The 16146-nt window shown below is 34.2% G+C and overlaps 1 protein-coding gene across 1 annotated transcript in view; it reads left to right on the forward strand.

Moving 5' to 3' along the window:
* TSBP1 (testis expressed basic protein 1) overlaps positions 1 to 16146 on the forward strand; it is a 194843-nt gene that overhangs the window by 78020 nt on the left and 100677 nt on the right. Inside the window, exons 27-28 of the mRNA XM_077902617.1 lie at positions 2943 to 2963; positions 3689 to 3703. Of these exons, the coding sequence (XP_077758743.1) occupies positions 2943 to 2963; positions 3689 to 3703 (36 nt within the window). The remainder of the gene's footprint in view (positions 1 to 2942; positions 2964 to 3688; positions 3704 to 16146) is intronic.

Consider the following 16146-nt stretch of genomic DNA (forward strand, 5'->3'; position numbering starts at 1 on the left):
CTAAATGTGAAACTTAAGCCATAAAAATCATAGAAGCAAACACAGGCAGTTTAAACCGCAAAGTGGTTTAGCGCTTTGACATCAAATGCAGCAACATTTTTTTAGCTATGTCTCCTGAGGCAAGGGAAATAAAAGCAAGCATAAACTATTGGGACTACATCAAAATAAAAATCTTCTGCACAGAAAAGGAAACAATCAATAAACCTAAGCAACCTGCAGAATGGCAGAAAAGATTTGCAAGTGATATACCTGATAAAGGATTAGTATCAAAAATATATAAAGAATTTATAAAACTTAACAACCAAAAAACAAATAATCCAAATAAAAAATGGACAGAAGATATGAAAAGATATTTTCCCCAAGAAGACCTACAGATGGCCAACAGATACATTAAAAGATACTTATCATCACTCATCGTTAGAAAAATGCAAATCGAAACTACCTCACACCTGTCAAATTGGCTAAAATCAACAACACAAGAAATAACAGGTAATGGTGAAGATGTGGGAAAAAAGGAACACTTGTGCACTGTTGGTGGGAATGCAAACTCGTGTGATCACTTTGGAAAACAGTATGGAGGCTTCTCAAAAAGGGAAAAAAAGAAACTATGCTATGATCCAGCAATTGCATTACTGGGTATTTACCCAAAAGATACAAAAATACTAATTCAAATAGATATGTGCATCTCTGTGTTTATAGCAGCATTATTTACAATAGCCAAATTATGGAAGCAGCCCACATGTCCATCAACTGATGAATGGATAAAGAAAGTGGTATAAACATACACAATGGAATGTTATTCAGTCATAAAAAAGAATGAGATGTTGCCATTTGCAAAGACATGACTGGAGCTAGGTTATATAAGGCTAAGTGAAATAAGTCAGTCAGAGAAAAACAAATAAATGCCATATGATTTCACTCATATGTGGAATTCAAAAACCAAAAAGAATAAGGGGGGAGGGGAAGAGAGACCAACCAAGAAACAGACTTAATTATAGAGAACAAACTGATGGTGGTGGGTGGGAGGGCAGGTGAAATAGATGATGGGGATTAAGGAGTGCCCCTGCCGTCATGAGCACTGGGTGTTGTATGGAAGTATTAAAATCAGTATATTGGGGCAACCCGGGTGGCTCAGCGGTTTAGTGCTGCTTTTGGCCCAGGGCATGATCCTGGAGACCTGGGATCGAGTCCCACCTCAGGCTCCCTGCATAGAGCTTGCTTTGCCCTCTGCCTCTCTCTCCCTCTCTGTATGTGTCTCTCATGAATAAATCTTTTTTAAAAAATCGGTATATTGTATACCTGGAACTAATATAACACTGTATGTCAACTAACTGGAATTAAAATGAAAACTTTAAAAACCCTGAAAAACAATAAAATTATATCCTTATCTTACACCACTCACAAAAATTAACTTGAAATGGTTCACAGACTTAAACTTAAAACCTGATACCATAAAAGCCTTAGGAAAAAAACATAGAGAAGAAGCTCCTCAATGTAGGTCTTGGCATTGATTTTCTGAGCAGGACACCAAAAGCACAAACAACAAAAACAAATATCAACAAGTTAGACTACATCAAATTTAAAGGCTTCTGCACATGAAAAAAACAATCAACAAAGGGAAAAGAAAACCCATGGAATGGGAAAAACTTTTTGCAAACTATTAATTAGATAATGAGTTAATATCCAAAATATATAAAGAACTCATACAATTCCATAACAAAAAAGAATCTGAGAAACTAAACAGATATTTTTCCAAAGAAGATATCCAAGTGCTCAACAGGCAGATGAAAAAAATGGTCAGCATCACTAATTATCAAGAGAAATGCAATCAAAACTACAATGAGATATCACCTCACACCTGCTAAAATGGCTATGATCAAGAACACAAGAGGTGTTGGCAAGAATATGGAGAAAGCAAACCACTGTATGCTGTTAATGGGAAAGTAAAGTGGCTCAACTGCTATGGAAAACAACATGGAGGCCTATCAAAAAAAATTAAAAATAAGGATGTCTCGGTGGCTCAGTGGTGGAGCATCTGCCTTTGGCTCAGGTAGTGATCCTGGGGTCCTGAGATCGAGTCCTGCATATGTGTGTGTGTATATACACACATTTATATATATATATACTCTCACGTTCATTGCAGCATTATTCACAGTTGCAAGGAACAGAAACAAAATAACTGCCTATACCAATGGATGAATGGATAAAAAGGATACGAGATACACACACAGGCATACACACACACACACATAGGATATATTATTTCACAAAGAGAAAGGAGAACATCCTGCCATTTGCAACAACATAGATGGACCTTGAACATATAAGGCTGAATGAAAAAGTCTGACAGAGGAAGACAAGTACTGTATAATATTTATATGTGGAATCTAGAAGAGCTAAATTTATTTTTAAAAAATGACAGTAAAATGGGGTTACTAGGGGATTGTGGGTGGGGGAATAGGAGACACTATTCAAAGGTACAAACTTACAAGTAGTAAATAAGTCCTAGAGATCTAATGCATAATATAATGAATATAGACAATATTGTAGGACAATCATCAAACTTGCTTAGACACTAGAACTTCATGATTCCAATCACAAGAAAGTATTATTATGTAATGTGACAGAGGTTCTAATTATTTCTACAATGGCAATCATTATAATATACTAATGTATCAAATTGACATATTGCATATACCTTAAATTTATACAATGCTATATGCCAAATATATATCTTAATAAAACTCTTTTCATAAAATAGCTAATCACAAGATCTTTCTAAACTACAACAGGCCAAGAGGACAGGGAAAGAAAATGGAGATTCCCTACATTTAAATAAAAGGAACTTATTCATGACATAGATATCCATCCAGTGCAGAGGAGTGCAGGTTGGGGAAGAAGGGAAAACCCAATACCTACTGATATTTTTTTGTCTCTTTCAGTGGACAGTTCTGGAAAAATAAGTAAGTTTGGATCATTTCTTGGCCTTACCTATTTCTGTGTCTAGGACCTTTGAGTTTTTGTTACCCAATTTTTTTTTATTTCACATTCTTCTACTTTAGAGTAGTCAATATTTCTTAAAGAAATGATGTTATTATACTTCAATTTCTTCTCTATTTCTCTTTTGGAACAAAAGATAATGATCTTGTCTCATTACTCTGGTTATCGACTGCCAAAGATTATTGGTAGTATGTATACCCAGCTAGTTTACCACAAGGGAGGCTATTTTCCTTGTGCTATCATCTGGCAATGGTGAATTTTCACTAAAAAAAGAAAATCACCTAAAATTGACAGAAAAAATAAGTGTCAGGATGACACTAAGTGATGATTTTGAAAATTGGTCAACAATACACATTTTTTCAACGGATCTAAAGGACAGTGGGCAAAAAAACTGACTTGTGAGAGAAAAATTACAGTAGAAAATGCAATAGTTTGAAATTTGGTAGAATAGATATTACCTAGGATTCAATCCCATATGGCAAATGGCATATGGATTGGCAAATGGCATCCTAAAGAAAACCAGCTCTGTGAAGTAGGATGTGGAGCTTTGGTCAGCAGCACTCCTGAGGATGAAACAGAGGGTTTTATAGGACCTGAAGGTGCTGCTTCTGCATTCCTCTAAAAGGGAGTGAGACTTTACTTGAGTTAAAAAATTCCCTCTGATTAACCTTTTGTGTTTTATTTTTAGCAATATCTCCTATGGGTAAGTTCTTTATCTATTCTCAACCATGATATTTTACATTGTTTATATTTTCTGGATTTGCTGTTTCTACTCCCAAATTAGAGATTTGTGTTTCTAAGATCATTTTAAATGTTCCTATTCTCCAGAATTTTCTAATATTTTAAATAACTATTTTTGGAGAGACAGCTGTAGAGGATTTGATGAAGTTCATACAAAAGGATGCTGTAATCTCTGGCCATCTTCTAGGCTCTGAAAAAAAAATCTCCTTTCTAACTCCCAGCAAAATATAATGAAAGAAAGATTGGTTTCTAAATTGTGTGAGTTCTTTGCTAGTAACTTAGAACTCTTTTTTCGTTATAAGTGAAGGCCCAGTGAATCCGATTAACAGAAAAAATAACTAGTTAAAAAAAAAAGTTATCTTGCCTTCTAAGTAAATCTACTTTTGAGGAATAGTAGGTACTGAGCCCCTCCATATACTATGCACCATGCTAGGCATTTTCAAAAATATTATCTCTTATTCTTATCATAGCCTGCCTGCTAGCTATTGTTATTCTACACTTCACAGATCAGTAAAATTGCTCAGACACTTGCCCAAGGTTAAAGAATTGGTAAACAGCACTGCCAAGACTTCCTGTCTCTGAATTACATACTCTTTCCATGCCAACACATTGCCTTCTATACTGAACCACAAATGCCTTTTTTGGGATTAGTCCTGAAACCATATCTATAAATAAAATGTTTCTAAATACAAATAGACATGCACTAGGGAAGATATATAATTAAATGTACACAAAAGAATCATTTTAAAAATAAAAGATATCAAAAAAAATAAAATAAAAATAAAAGATATCCCATTTAGATCAATGTTTGGCTTTTAACTGTTTTCTAAATTCAGATTTCCCATCAGGATTATTTAATGCCTCAGCTCTTCAAGAAAATCCTATGAAACACAATAATAATTCTTAAAACTCTGTAAAGGTACAACCATAGGAAGCAAGCAAAACTTAAATTTAGCATCTCAAACTTTCCAAACACTAACACAAAATATGTCTTTATATTTAATCATTCTTCTTTATCAGTTCACACTAGTAGAGTGGGTTTGTGAGTGGGAGGAGGAAAAGTTGAAAGGTATAATTGTTTTCTTTGCATTCACATTCACAACACAGCATGACTGCTCTGAAGAATAAGCATTCAGAGCAGTCATGATGTATCTGCAGCTCACAAATGACATGGGGAAGGTGATAAGAGTGTATGTTTTCTTTACAAAGAGAAAAAAGGCTTTGAGAAGGGACCATAGGCCAAGGCCCTCCCTGGAGGTGAATTCGTTTATAATGAATTTTTTTAAATTGCCAGAAAAAAATCAGTTCAATCTTTAAAATTTTTTTCTTGTAAAAGATATATTTTTGTTGACAAGAATATTTCAAACATATTCTTCCCAGTTGATATTTTTAGCGAAAAGAGATTAAAGTTTAATTTGTGGTTCAAAGAAAGATTGAAGACAGATCAGCTCATTAAACTTCATCACCCTCTCAAGTTGATTCTCTTAACTTCTCATCTCCACATTCAGCTAACTAAGTATATGATTTTTTTTTCTAAATGTTAATTCATGGACTGAGATCTACAATGAGTCATCCTCCTAATGCTTAACAGATCTTTATGCTCTAGATCTGAGTGTACTCTCTCTGGCAGCCACTGGATTAATAACCTAATAGGAATAATTTCCTAATAAAGCCATGGTTTAGTTGCTACATTATTTAAAGTTATTATATAATTAGAATTATTACTATGATAGCTAATTCATGATATCTTTTAGCTTTAACAAAAATTAATCCAGCTTAAAATCTTTAGGTACACTGAATACATTATAACAATTGCCAAGATCTTGGGGGAAATATTCCCTTATAATTAGAATTTTGCCATATAGCCTACCACCTGCAGTAAATGGACTTTCAGCTAGGGCTTACAAATCTTTATATCATGTAGATTATGAGATCTAAGGGGAAAAAAAGATGTATGCACTAACTAGAAATTTGAAAGAAGGGAGAGGGAAGAGCTTAGAATTTGATGGAATAATGATTTGCAGCTTACTTCTCCTATGCTATTAGGTTCAAAATAGAAAATATACAGCAAAGAATTAAAACAAAGATATGAAGATACTATTAGAAGTGACTATAAGTGTTTTTTAGTTTAGTGGGAAAAAATAAAATTCTTTAAAATACTATAAAATTAGGAAAATTGTAGCTAGAATAAACATTGTTTCATTAAATCCTAGAATATTTTTATTAACAAAAATCTATATAATTTAGGATGTGAAGTTAGCTTAAAAATGGGTCTGCAGTACACAGTAGTAAATATGAAACTCCCAAGAGATGGTAGATATGCATATTAAGAAATATTAAGAAAAATTAGCTTGTTAAGGAGTACATTCCACAGAATTTGTAAGGTTGGAAGCTTCAGTGGAAAAACATGCTCTTTTCCACACCACACCACATCCTCCCAAAAAACAAGTGTCTACTGGTAGTACTGTTAGATATCAAAATATTCTGAACTCTCTAAGTACTAAAATGCTTAGGATATTTTACTATTGATATTTATTAGTAAATTGGAAATGGCTTTGTCTAGAATAAAATGTCAGTACATTAGGGAGGAAAAAACACAGTAAAGCATTATTGCAACATTCTTAGTGTTATTTTCATTTTGTGTCAGAACCTAAAATATCAAAAAGGAAACACTACAACATCTCTTTTGATTTATACTTACCTTCTTATCTAATGCAGGTGTGTCACGTTTTACTATTTGTTTTTTGGTTATGTGTATGTCAATATTTCAGACATCAAACCCTAAACATATTAAAAGGTTTTCTATGAAAAGAAAAAGGTCAAATCTTAAGCAAGAAATCCTCCTGTAAAGCAATTAACCATTTCTCTAAAGTATTTGGTTGGAACTAAGAATGCCTTGTCTTAATAGATCAGAGAGAGTTTTTGCCTGTATGATCTAATTGGTAGTAATAATAGCCAATATTTGTTGGACAATTTTACTATGTTCCATGCACTATACTGAGTGCTTTACTTAGATTATTTAATCCTCATAACACTTCTGTGAAGTACCTACAACTATTGTACCCATTTTACAAATAAGAAAGTAAGGTTTGCCCAAACTCACCTGGCTGGTTAGGTATGAAGCCAGGATTTGAAACAGTCTGTTAGTAAAAGCCATGCTTCTTAAATATTTCCTTAGAATCCTTAACTCTAAAGTAGGCAGAGGAAACAAAATAAAAGGAAGATGAATCTTATATGGTCTCATTCATTTGGGGAATATAAAAAATAGTGAAAGGGAATAAAGGGGAAAGGAGAGAAAATGAGTGGGAAATATCAGAGAGGGAGACAGAACATGAGAGACTCCTAACTCTGGGAAAGGAACAAGTGGTGGTGGAAGGGGAGGTGGGGGGGGGGTTGGGGTGATTGGGTGACAGGCACTGAGGGGGGCACTTGACAGGATGAGCACTGGGTGTTATGCTATATGTTGGCAAATTGAACTCCAATTTAAAAAATTAAAAAAAAAAAAGGAAGGTGAATCTTTGGGGATTAACTGATTTTCCCAAACAAACCCAGCTAGCAAGAATACTATACCCAGGTGTTCTGATTCAGCTTTTAAATTCAGTATTCTTTCTACCCCATTAAATATTTAAATAGGTTTTCTTACAGGAAGGTGTGCCACTCCTCCATAGCAAGAACCCGCAGAATTTTTCCTGGTAGCATAAATTATTTTTTCTTAATCCAGGAAACCAAATCACTAAAATAAGAAAAAATAAAGCAGAAGCTAAAAAATTCAGTTTATTAGATCACACAGAAGTTGAGACATAGTAGAGCTGACTTACCTGTACATGGAAAAAGGGACCAGAAATTTTTGTAAAGTAAGTTTGCCGTTATCATAAGGAACAGACTGAACTCTGAAGTCTGACTCCAGTTTCAAATCCCAGCTCCACCACTGAATAACTCCATGGCCATATTCACATTCATTTACTCAATTTCTTCATCTGTAAAATGGGAATAATAGTAGTACCTGCCCTTTTAGTTGTGAGAATTAAGTGAATTAATATTTTATATAAAATGCTCAGAACAGGGAGTGCCTGATGTATGATAAGTACCCAATAATTACCAGCTAGTACTATTATTACTTTTGATTGAGAGGACATTCTTATATTCAATACTCAAAGCATATTTTGAGTTTTTTTTATTTTAAGAAACAATTATTACTTCTTTCCACAATTTTTCTAAAAATAAATTCCATTTCTTTTCAGAACACATCCTCCTTTAGCTACTAAGCTTTAATTATCAGCCATAATATACTGAACAAAAGCGGCCAGTTCATTTATAGTTCATTTTACCTCTTCTTTCATTAATCTTCCAATTTATTAAAGAGAATCTGGAATATTATCAATACTTGTATAATTTAAGTGTAGAGTTCCATCATTTTATATTTTCAGGAAATCTCAAGCTATCTTCAGTTTTTCAGTTTTAAGACAAAAAAAATAAACCAATATCAGGGGGAAAAGTAGCAATAAAGAGAAAGTACTTGATATCTGAATTGTGCACTTTTGTTATGTGCTCAGTTATATTTCCAGGTTGCATGGATGCAGAACTTGCAAAAAAATCAGATTTCAAGGCCCAGATTCTAAAAAATGGAGCCACTACAAAGTCTGAGAGCAGCCAAGAAGAAAACAAGAAAACACTAAAGAAGGAAATTTTAGTCATAGATTCTGATGAATCCTTGACATCAAGGCACAAAACAGAGTCAAAATGGAAAACAAAAGGCATTGAGTTGGAGAATGGAAGGATAGGAATGGAGATCATAGAAAAGGAGAGTGAGACCAGGATACTAAGAGAGGAAGACCAAGTAAAAATGAGTGACATGGGAATACCAAAAGGAGAGGAAACCCAAGTAAAGAGGAGAGAGTCCAGAATACCACAAGGACAGGAGTCCCAAGTAGAGAATAATGAAGCTGGAATATCAGAAGGACAAGAGTCCCAAGTAGAGAGTAATGAAGCTGGAATACCAGAAGGACAGGACTACCAAGTAGAAAATAATGAAGATGGAATACCACAAGAGCAGGAGTACCAAGTAGAGAAAAGTGGGTCTGAAATACTGCAAGTTCAGGAATCTCAAGTAAAGGAAGAGAATTCTGAGGATCAAATAAAGCAAGACAAAGGAAAGGAAGATGCAAGGAAGAAGAAAGATACAGAAGAAAATGATGCTATGAAAAAAAGGGATGTAGAAAAGTACAAAGTTAAAAGAAGGAAAGAATCAGAAGTCAAGAGTAAAAAAAAAGAAGGTTCACTAAGGAGCAAAGATAAGTAAGGGAAGAAAGTACAACAAAAAGATGAAAAGAGTAAGGGTAAAATAAAAGAAGGCTCATAAAGTCAACTGATTTTTCTGATTCCCATCCTCCAGATACAAGTCACAACCCAGTTATTGCTAAATGGATCATAATTATAAAATCCCTTTAATTTATACATCTATAGAGTGCCTACTATAGATGTTTCACCATTTTTAGTCCTCTTAACCACAAATCTCACCTTTTAATTCTTGGTTTTCTAAGTTGATACTTTTATGGGCTTAGTCAAGAAAGACTGGATACTTTCTGAAATAAAACATTCTGATTAAAGAAATGTATAATTTCCTTTGGCAATGATGATATTAACTCAGTGACAGTGTAACCAATCAACCAATCAATGCTCCTCATGCTAAGCTCAATGTTCATGAGGCACCGTTCTAGCAATTAGGGTTACAGAAATATATGTCTGACTCTGCAATAAAATAGCTTTTAACACATATAGTGATATAATATGTGTACACAGGATAATCTTTTAAAAGTAAAATCTGTCAAATTGTAGTTTAGATGGATGGTATGAGTTAGCAGCCTCTTGGAACAAGAAGATAAAGGGGACAGCTTCGTGGGGAAGGGAATGGTGGTTGGTATATGTGTCTTGAAAGATGGATAAGATGTTGATACACTGAGTGAGGTAGGAAAAGTACAAGAAAGGCAAAAGAATTCAATGCTGCCACACCATGCTCTAGGAGAAGTAGGCAATTTTATCGTTACAGCAGGCTCAGAAGAAGCACTCTGGATACAATTCTGTAAAGGAGAGTTAGAAGAAGATTCTGAAGGAATATGAAAACAAACTAGGAATTTATACTTTATTCATCAGGCAACTGGGAAGCCTTCTAGGGTATTTGGGAAGGAGAGTTAGGTGAATAAGGTTGCATTACTAAAGTGTGCAACCTTGTGATTGTACAAAATAGACTGAGGAGGAGAAACATCATAGATAGTAAATCTAGTGAAGAGATGTTTGGGGTAATAAGTGATGGAAAGAGACTAAATAGAAGGGATAGATATGAGGTATTTTTTCAAAGAAGAAATCACTACTTCATGATGACTACATATAAGTAGGGAAAAGAAAAAAATGATTATTTCATAACTTTTGAAACTGGGTGACAGAAAATCCATAACAAACTGGGAGCTAACTTGTAGGACAGGGAGGCAATAACAAATTGCTGAGTTAAACAAACTAACACTTGTCATTTGAGAGGAAGCTGAAGTCCGTCCGGTAGAGATAACTGAAGCCATAGAATAAATGAGTTCCCCAAAGAAGAAAGTACAGAGCTAGCAAAAGCACAGGTCCAAGAACTGAGCCTGTTAGATATAATAGGTCAAAGAAAAAAATTAAGGTATGAGAAGATGTAAGGAAAATCTGTACAATAAATGTTCTGATAACGAAAGATGAGAATTTAAAGAAAGAATGGTTAAAGAAGTATATTCCACAGAATTTGTCAACAAATAAGTCAAACATTTTCATTTCCTCTAGATCTTGAAGGCAAATAAGTAATATAATAATATAAGTTATATAGTAGGAAACTACAACTATGAAAATTGTTTGCCATTCTCTAAAGGCCACCAAAAGGCAGGCCAGTTAAAAACAATTGCTAATCTTCCCTTACAGATACAGGTATGGAAGTTTTAAAGGACCCTAGAAGAAGGAAGGAGAAAGGAGTGAGCTATCAAAATAACACCATGCTTAGCAAAATGATGCAAATACTAGGAAAATGAATAAGTACATGCAATTCCAAGATAATTTAGATATAAAGATAGTAAAGTAGGACTTAAAAAATTAAGTGGTAAATTTTGTTTCACAAATACGCTAATATACATGTCAAATCCCTGTTCACAAATGCCCTGCTTAGATCTTAAAAGTTCTTATCACGAGGAAAAAAGAAAATTTGTAACCATGTGAGGTGACCCATGTTAACTAAACTTATTATGGTAATCATTTCATAATATATACATATATCATTAGGTCAAACACTTTAAACTTAAACTATGTTGTATGTCAATTACAGCTCAACAAAACTCGGTGGGGGGGATCAAGTCTTCTACCTTAAATATGTACAATTTTTGTCAGTTTTATCTCAATAAACAGAAAAAAGAATGAGTAGACGTCTTACCTTTAGTCATTTTATGTGTAGGAAAAGAGCATAACATATGTAAGGAAAAGCAGGAAATTGAGTTTTAAGATAACAAAGCTGAATAGGAAATGCCAAGATATTGGGAAGTAAACAATTTATGTAAAATCAGATAATGCGGCTCTTACCCCAATTAGAGATTTCCTAGGTTAGAACTGCATTAAAAGTGCAATTTACCTTTGCTCACAAATATCTCCTGCCCCAGGTTATAACTAGCATATCTAAGAAATGAATACAGGGAACTGGTGAAAAAGGAAAAGCAGGATTCCTGGATGGCTTAGGGGTTGAGCATCTGCCTTTGGCTCAGGGCATGATCCCAGAGTCCTGGGATCAAGTCCCACATTGGGCTCCCTGCATGCAGCCTCCTTCTGCCTGTGTCTGTGTGTGTGTATGTGTGTGTGATGAATAAATAAAATCTTTAAAAAAAAAAAAAGGAAAAGCATAGAATTTAAAACAGGATTCAAAGGGATAAAAGGTTAAACTGAAAAATTGATCAGAATATTCAGTTTTACATTGGATGAAATTTCATTACCCTCGTTTTAAAACAATTAAGGGGGATCCCTGGGTGGCGCAGCGGTTTAGCGCCTGCCTTTGGCCCAGGGCGCGATCCTGGAGACCCAGGATCGAATCCCACGTTGGGCTCCCGGTGCATGGTGCCTGCTTCTCCCTCTGCCTATGTCTCTGCCTCTCTCTCTCTCTCTGTGACTATCATAAGTAAATAAAAATTTAAAAAAAAATAAAATAAAACAATTAAGAATAGGAGAATCAGCCAATGTCGCTACTCTGTACCTGATGGGTCCCAATTAGGTTTTGAAGAAATAGAAGCCTGTTTTTCTAGTGTTTGAGAACTTATCCATCATCATCCAAAATCTTAACCATCTGACAAGGCTAGGAAGTAAAATCTAAGAGATACCACACTACAGATTATATACATTGTAACCCAGTTCTCAAAAATATTTTATTTAAATCTTTATTAAATTTCTCTGCAAAAATTAAAAACTTGTGATGTTATCAGTGTTAACTTCCTATGAATCTCTATCTTAATCCATGCTCATATAAACATATATGCAAATGGAGTCAACCTACACACATCATTCTGCAACTTGATTTTTTCACCTAACATTATGTCACATGCATCACTCCAAGTCAAAGGACATCACTCTAAAGCATTATTATTACAGTAGAGTGGATGAATTACTGTATATTCAACCAATTCTTTAACAATGGACTTTGAAAAAAAAAAAAAAAACAAAGGACTTTGTTTGTTTTTCAGCTTTTTTGCCATGGGCCAAATGGTGCTATAATAAACATCTTGGTACATGTTAAGGATTTTATTTCTCTAGGATAGATTTCCAAAAGTGAAATTGGAAAGTCAAGAGAAAAAGAAAATATATATTTTTAGTGCTAATGAAAATATTTTTAATGTTAACGAAAATATGTAATCACTTTCCCCAAAATCCCTAACCATTCACATTCTGACCAAGGATGTCTGAGCTCTATTTTCCCCACACTCTCACTGGTGCTACAAACAGCAGCTACTGAGAAAAATAATAATGAGAAGTGTAGTAGCTAACTCTTTTTTGTCTCTGTCATGGGGAAAGTAATGTCTAACTCTTGCTTTGATTGCATTTCCCTAACACCTAGTGAGACTGAGCATTTCTTACAGGCTTCTTAGTCTTTTTGACTTGCTCTTCTGTGAATTATTCATTTACTATACTGGTGGTTTGTCCTTTTCTTATTCAATTTCAATTCAAGTAGAAGCTTTTTGTCTATTAATGTTTTTCACCTATCATATGTGTTCAAATTTTTTTTTCTCAATTTGCTTGTTGTTGCTCTATATCCAATCATTCATCCTGTCCCCTAAAATTATATCCTGAAGCTGACACTTCTCACCTCCTTATCAGGTAATCCAAGCCTTCACCACAGGTCACCTGTACTGCTGTGATAGCCTCTGAAGAGAGCTCTTGATCTCATTCCCCACTCTCAGCCTACTGTCCCTCACTAAGTCAGAATCATACTTTTGTTCTAATTATTTTTTTCTGATTTTATTTATTTATTCATGAGAGACACAGAGAGATAGAGAGGCAGAGACACAGGCAGAGGAAGAAGCAGGCTCCATGCAGGGAGCCCAATGTGGGACTCAATCCCAGGACTATAGGATCACACCCTGAGCTGAAGGCAGACGCTTAACCACTGAGCCACCCAGACGTCCCATGTTCTAATTATTTTCTAATTTTATTTTGAGATAGAGAGCACACAAACATGACAGGGCAGAGAGGGAGAGAGAGAATCTCGAACAGGTCCCATGCCCAATGTGGAGCCCAATATGGGCTCCATCTCACCATCCTGATTCTCACCATCCTGATTCTCACCATCATGATTTAAGCTGAAACCAAGAAGAGTCAGATGCTTAACCAAATGAACCACCCAGGCAACCCAGAATCCTACTTTTAAAATGTAAATTAGATCATATTACTTCTCTGCTCAAGGCTTTCCAAAGGTCTTCCAATCACTTTAGTGTAAAAGTACAAAGCTCTCAAGACTTCAAGGCCTCATAGTACACAGTTTCTGGCTTCTCCAGCCTCATTTCCCAGTGTCTCCCTCATTGCTGCAGCCACACTGTGGCTTCATTGTTCTCCATACCTGCCAAGCATGTTCCCACTGCAGGTCTTCCTGGAACATTTGCACAACTCACTTCCTCACTTCTTTAAGATGTCAGCGAAAATATGACTACCCTAACTAAAACAGTATTTCTACCCTCTCTATCCCTTTGTCCTGATTGCTTTTTCTTCATAGCATTTATTACTACTTCACATTATTTTTCACTTTCACTTCACATGTATTTTTTTGACTTTCTGCTCCCATAGAACATAAACTCTGAAGACAAGCACTATATTTTGTTCACTGCTGAATAGCTAGTGCTTAAAAAAGTATCTCCCACATAGTAGATGCAAAAAAAATTGTTAACTGAAATGAAATAAAATAAAGGCATATTTTACTATACAAAAATTTATTACATTTGGTCAAATGTAAGCCTTAAGCCTGAAAGCTTCTAGGCTTTCAAATGGGTTTCCTCTACTACTGTGGTACACATATTCATTTTATTCCTAAAAATTTTCTCTTTCATATTTATTAAACCTATTTGTTTATGGTGTGAAATTGATGTCTAGTCTTATTCTCTTCCAGATGGAGATCAAATTTGTCAGCAGTATTTGTAAAATAAACCTTTTCCCACTTAATCATACTCTTTCAATGGCAGTAATGATGCCCTCCAGGAAGCAAAAATAGGTTCTTGAGGGTCAAAAAATTGTATTCTATTAATGTATAAATTACAGATATTCATAAAATACATAGGCAGATGTATAATATATTCATGAAATGTATAAGCAAATTCATAGTATATTTGTAATATGGAAATCTTACAAAGGAGATGATTAGAATAAAAACATCTTAAGAAATCTTATGAGGTCATAGTAAAAAAAAAAAACGATGTCAGTGTCATACTGCTTTGATTACACAAGCTGTAGGAAAGTCTGAATGTCTATTAGGCATATCCTGATCTACTCCTCTTGTCTTATTGTTTCCTTGGCTCTTTTGGACATACATTATGCCATGTAAACTATATACATACATATATATATCTTTGAGTTCTCCCTCTAATTTTCTTTGTTTTTTTTTAAGTCCTCATTTAAATTCCAGTTAGCTTATGTACATTGTAATATGAGTTTTAGGTGTAAAATCTAGTGATTAAACAATTCTATGCAATGCTTGGTGCTCACACAAAGCAGTTCTTAATCCCCATCACCTATTTAGCCCATCCCCACACCTATTCCCTCTGGTAACCAGCAGTTTGTTCTCTATAGTTAAGAATCTGTTTCTTGGTGTGCCTTTTAGAATCTTTTAGAGATTTTTAAGTCACATGCATACACACATACACACACACACCAAACAAGAAAAGGAAAGGAAAAACCTGCAGGCATTTTGTTTAGAATTGCATTGAATCTATAGTTTATTTGGGGATAATTTACATCTTTATGAGTCTTCCAACCCATTAATAAGATCTTTCTTTCCATGTATCAGTCTTTAATTTTTCTGAGTATAGTTTTATAGTTTCCTATGTTGAGGTCTTGCATATCCTTCAATACCTTAAAATTTAATAAATTTTTACATTATTGTAAATTATAACTTTTTTAAAATTCCATTTAATTTTTGTTTTTATATAAAATACAACTGAATTTTTATATTAAATTTACATTCAGCAATTTTGATTATCTAATCTATTATTCACGTAATCTATATTATTATGAATGTTCTATATTCACAACCTGGTCATCTGCAAATACCAAGTTTCGTTTCTTCTTTTGGAATGGCACTGTTTAGTATTTCTTTTTGTTGTCTTCTTCCAATGGCTAAGAACTCTATTTTGAATAGAAATTGCAATGGCAAGCTTCATTTTCCTGTTACTAACGTCAGAGGAAAAGCTGTCAACACTTTAGTCAGAATTATATTTACTGTAGGTATTCTAGTCTTGCTTGTCTTCTATTTATTTTCTAAGAGTTTTTATTATGAATAAATTTGATACTTCTACATCTACTAAGATGATCACATGATTATTCTTTATTCCACTATTATCATGCTGACAGCAATTGAGCCTTTTGAGTGTTAAACTAATCTTGCATTTCTGAAATAAACCAGACTTGGTCATGATAACATATATGTGAAGGGGAGGGTTTGATTTAGTTTACTAATAATGTGTTTACGATTTTTACATTTTCATGAAAAATATTCACCTGTATCTTTCCTTTTGAAAATGTCCTTATTCGGTTTTGGTATCCTGGATACTCTGGCTTCATAAAATGGAGGGGGAATTAGGTTTTTTCTATTACATGGAAGAGCTCGATCTCAAACATTTGGTAGATTCACTAATGTCACCATCTGGGTGT

This window comes from Canis aureus, chromosome 7, assembly GCF_053574225.1.
Source record: "Canis aureus isolate CA01 chromosome 7, VMU_Caureus_v.1.0, whole genome shotgun sequence".
Classification (NCBI taxonomy): Eukaryota; Metazoa; Chordata; class Mammalia; order Carnivora; family Canidae; genus Canis; species Canis aureus.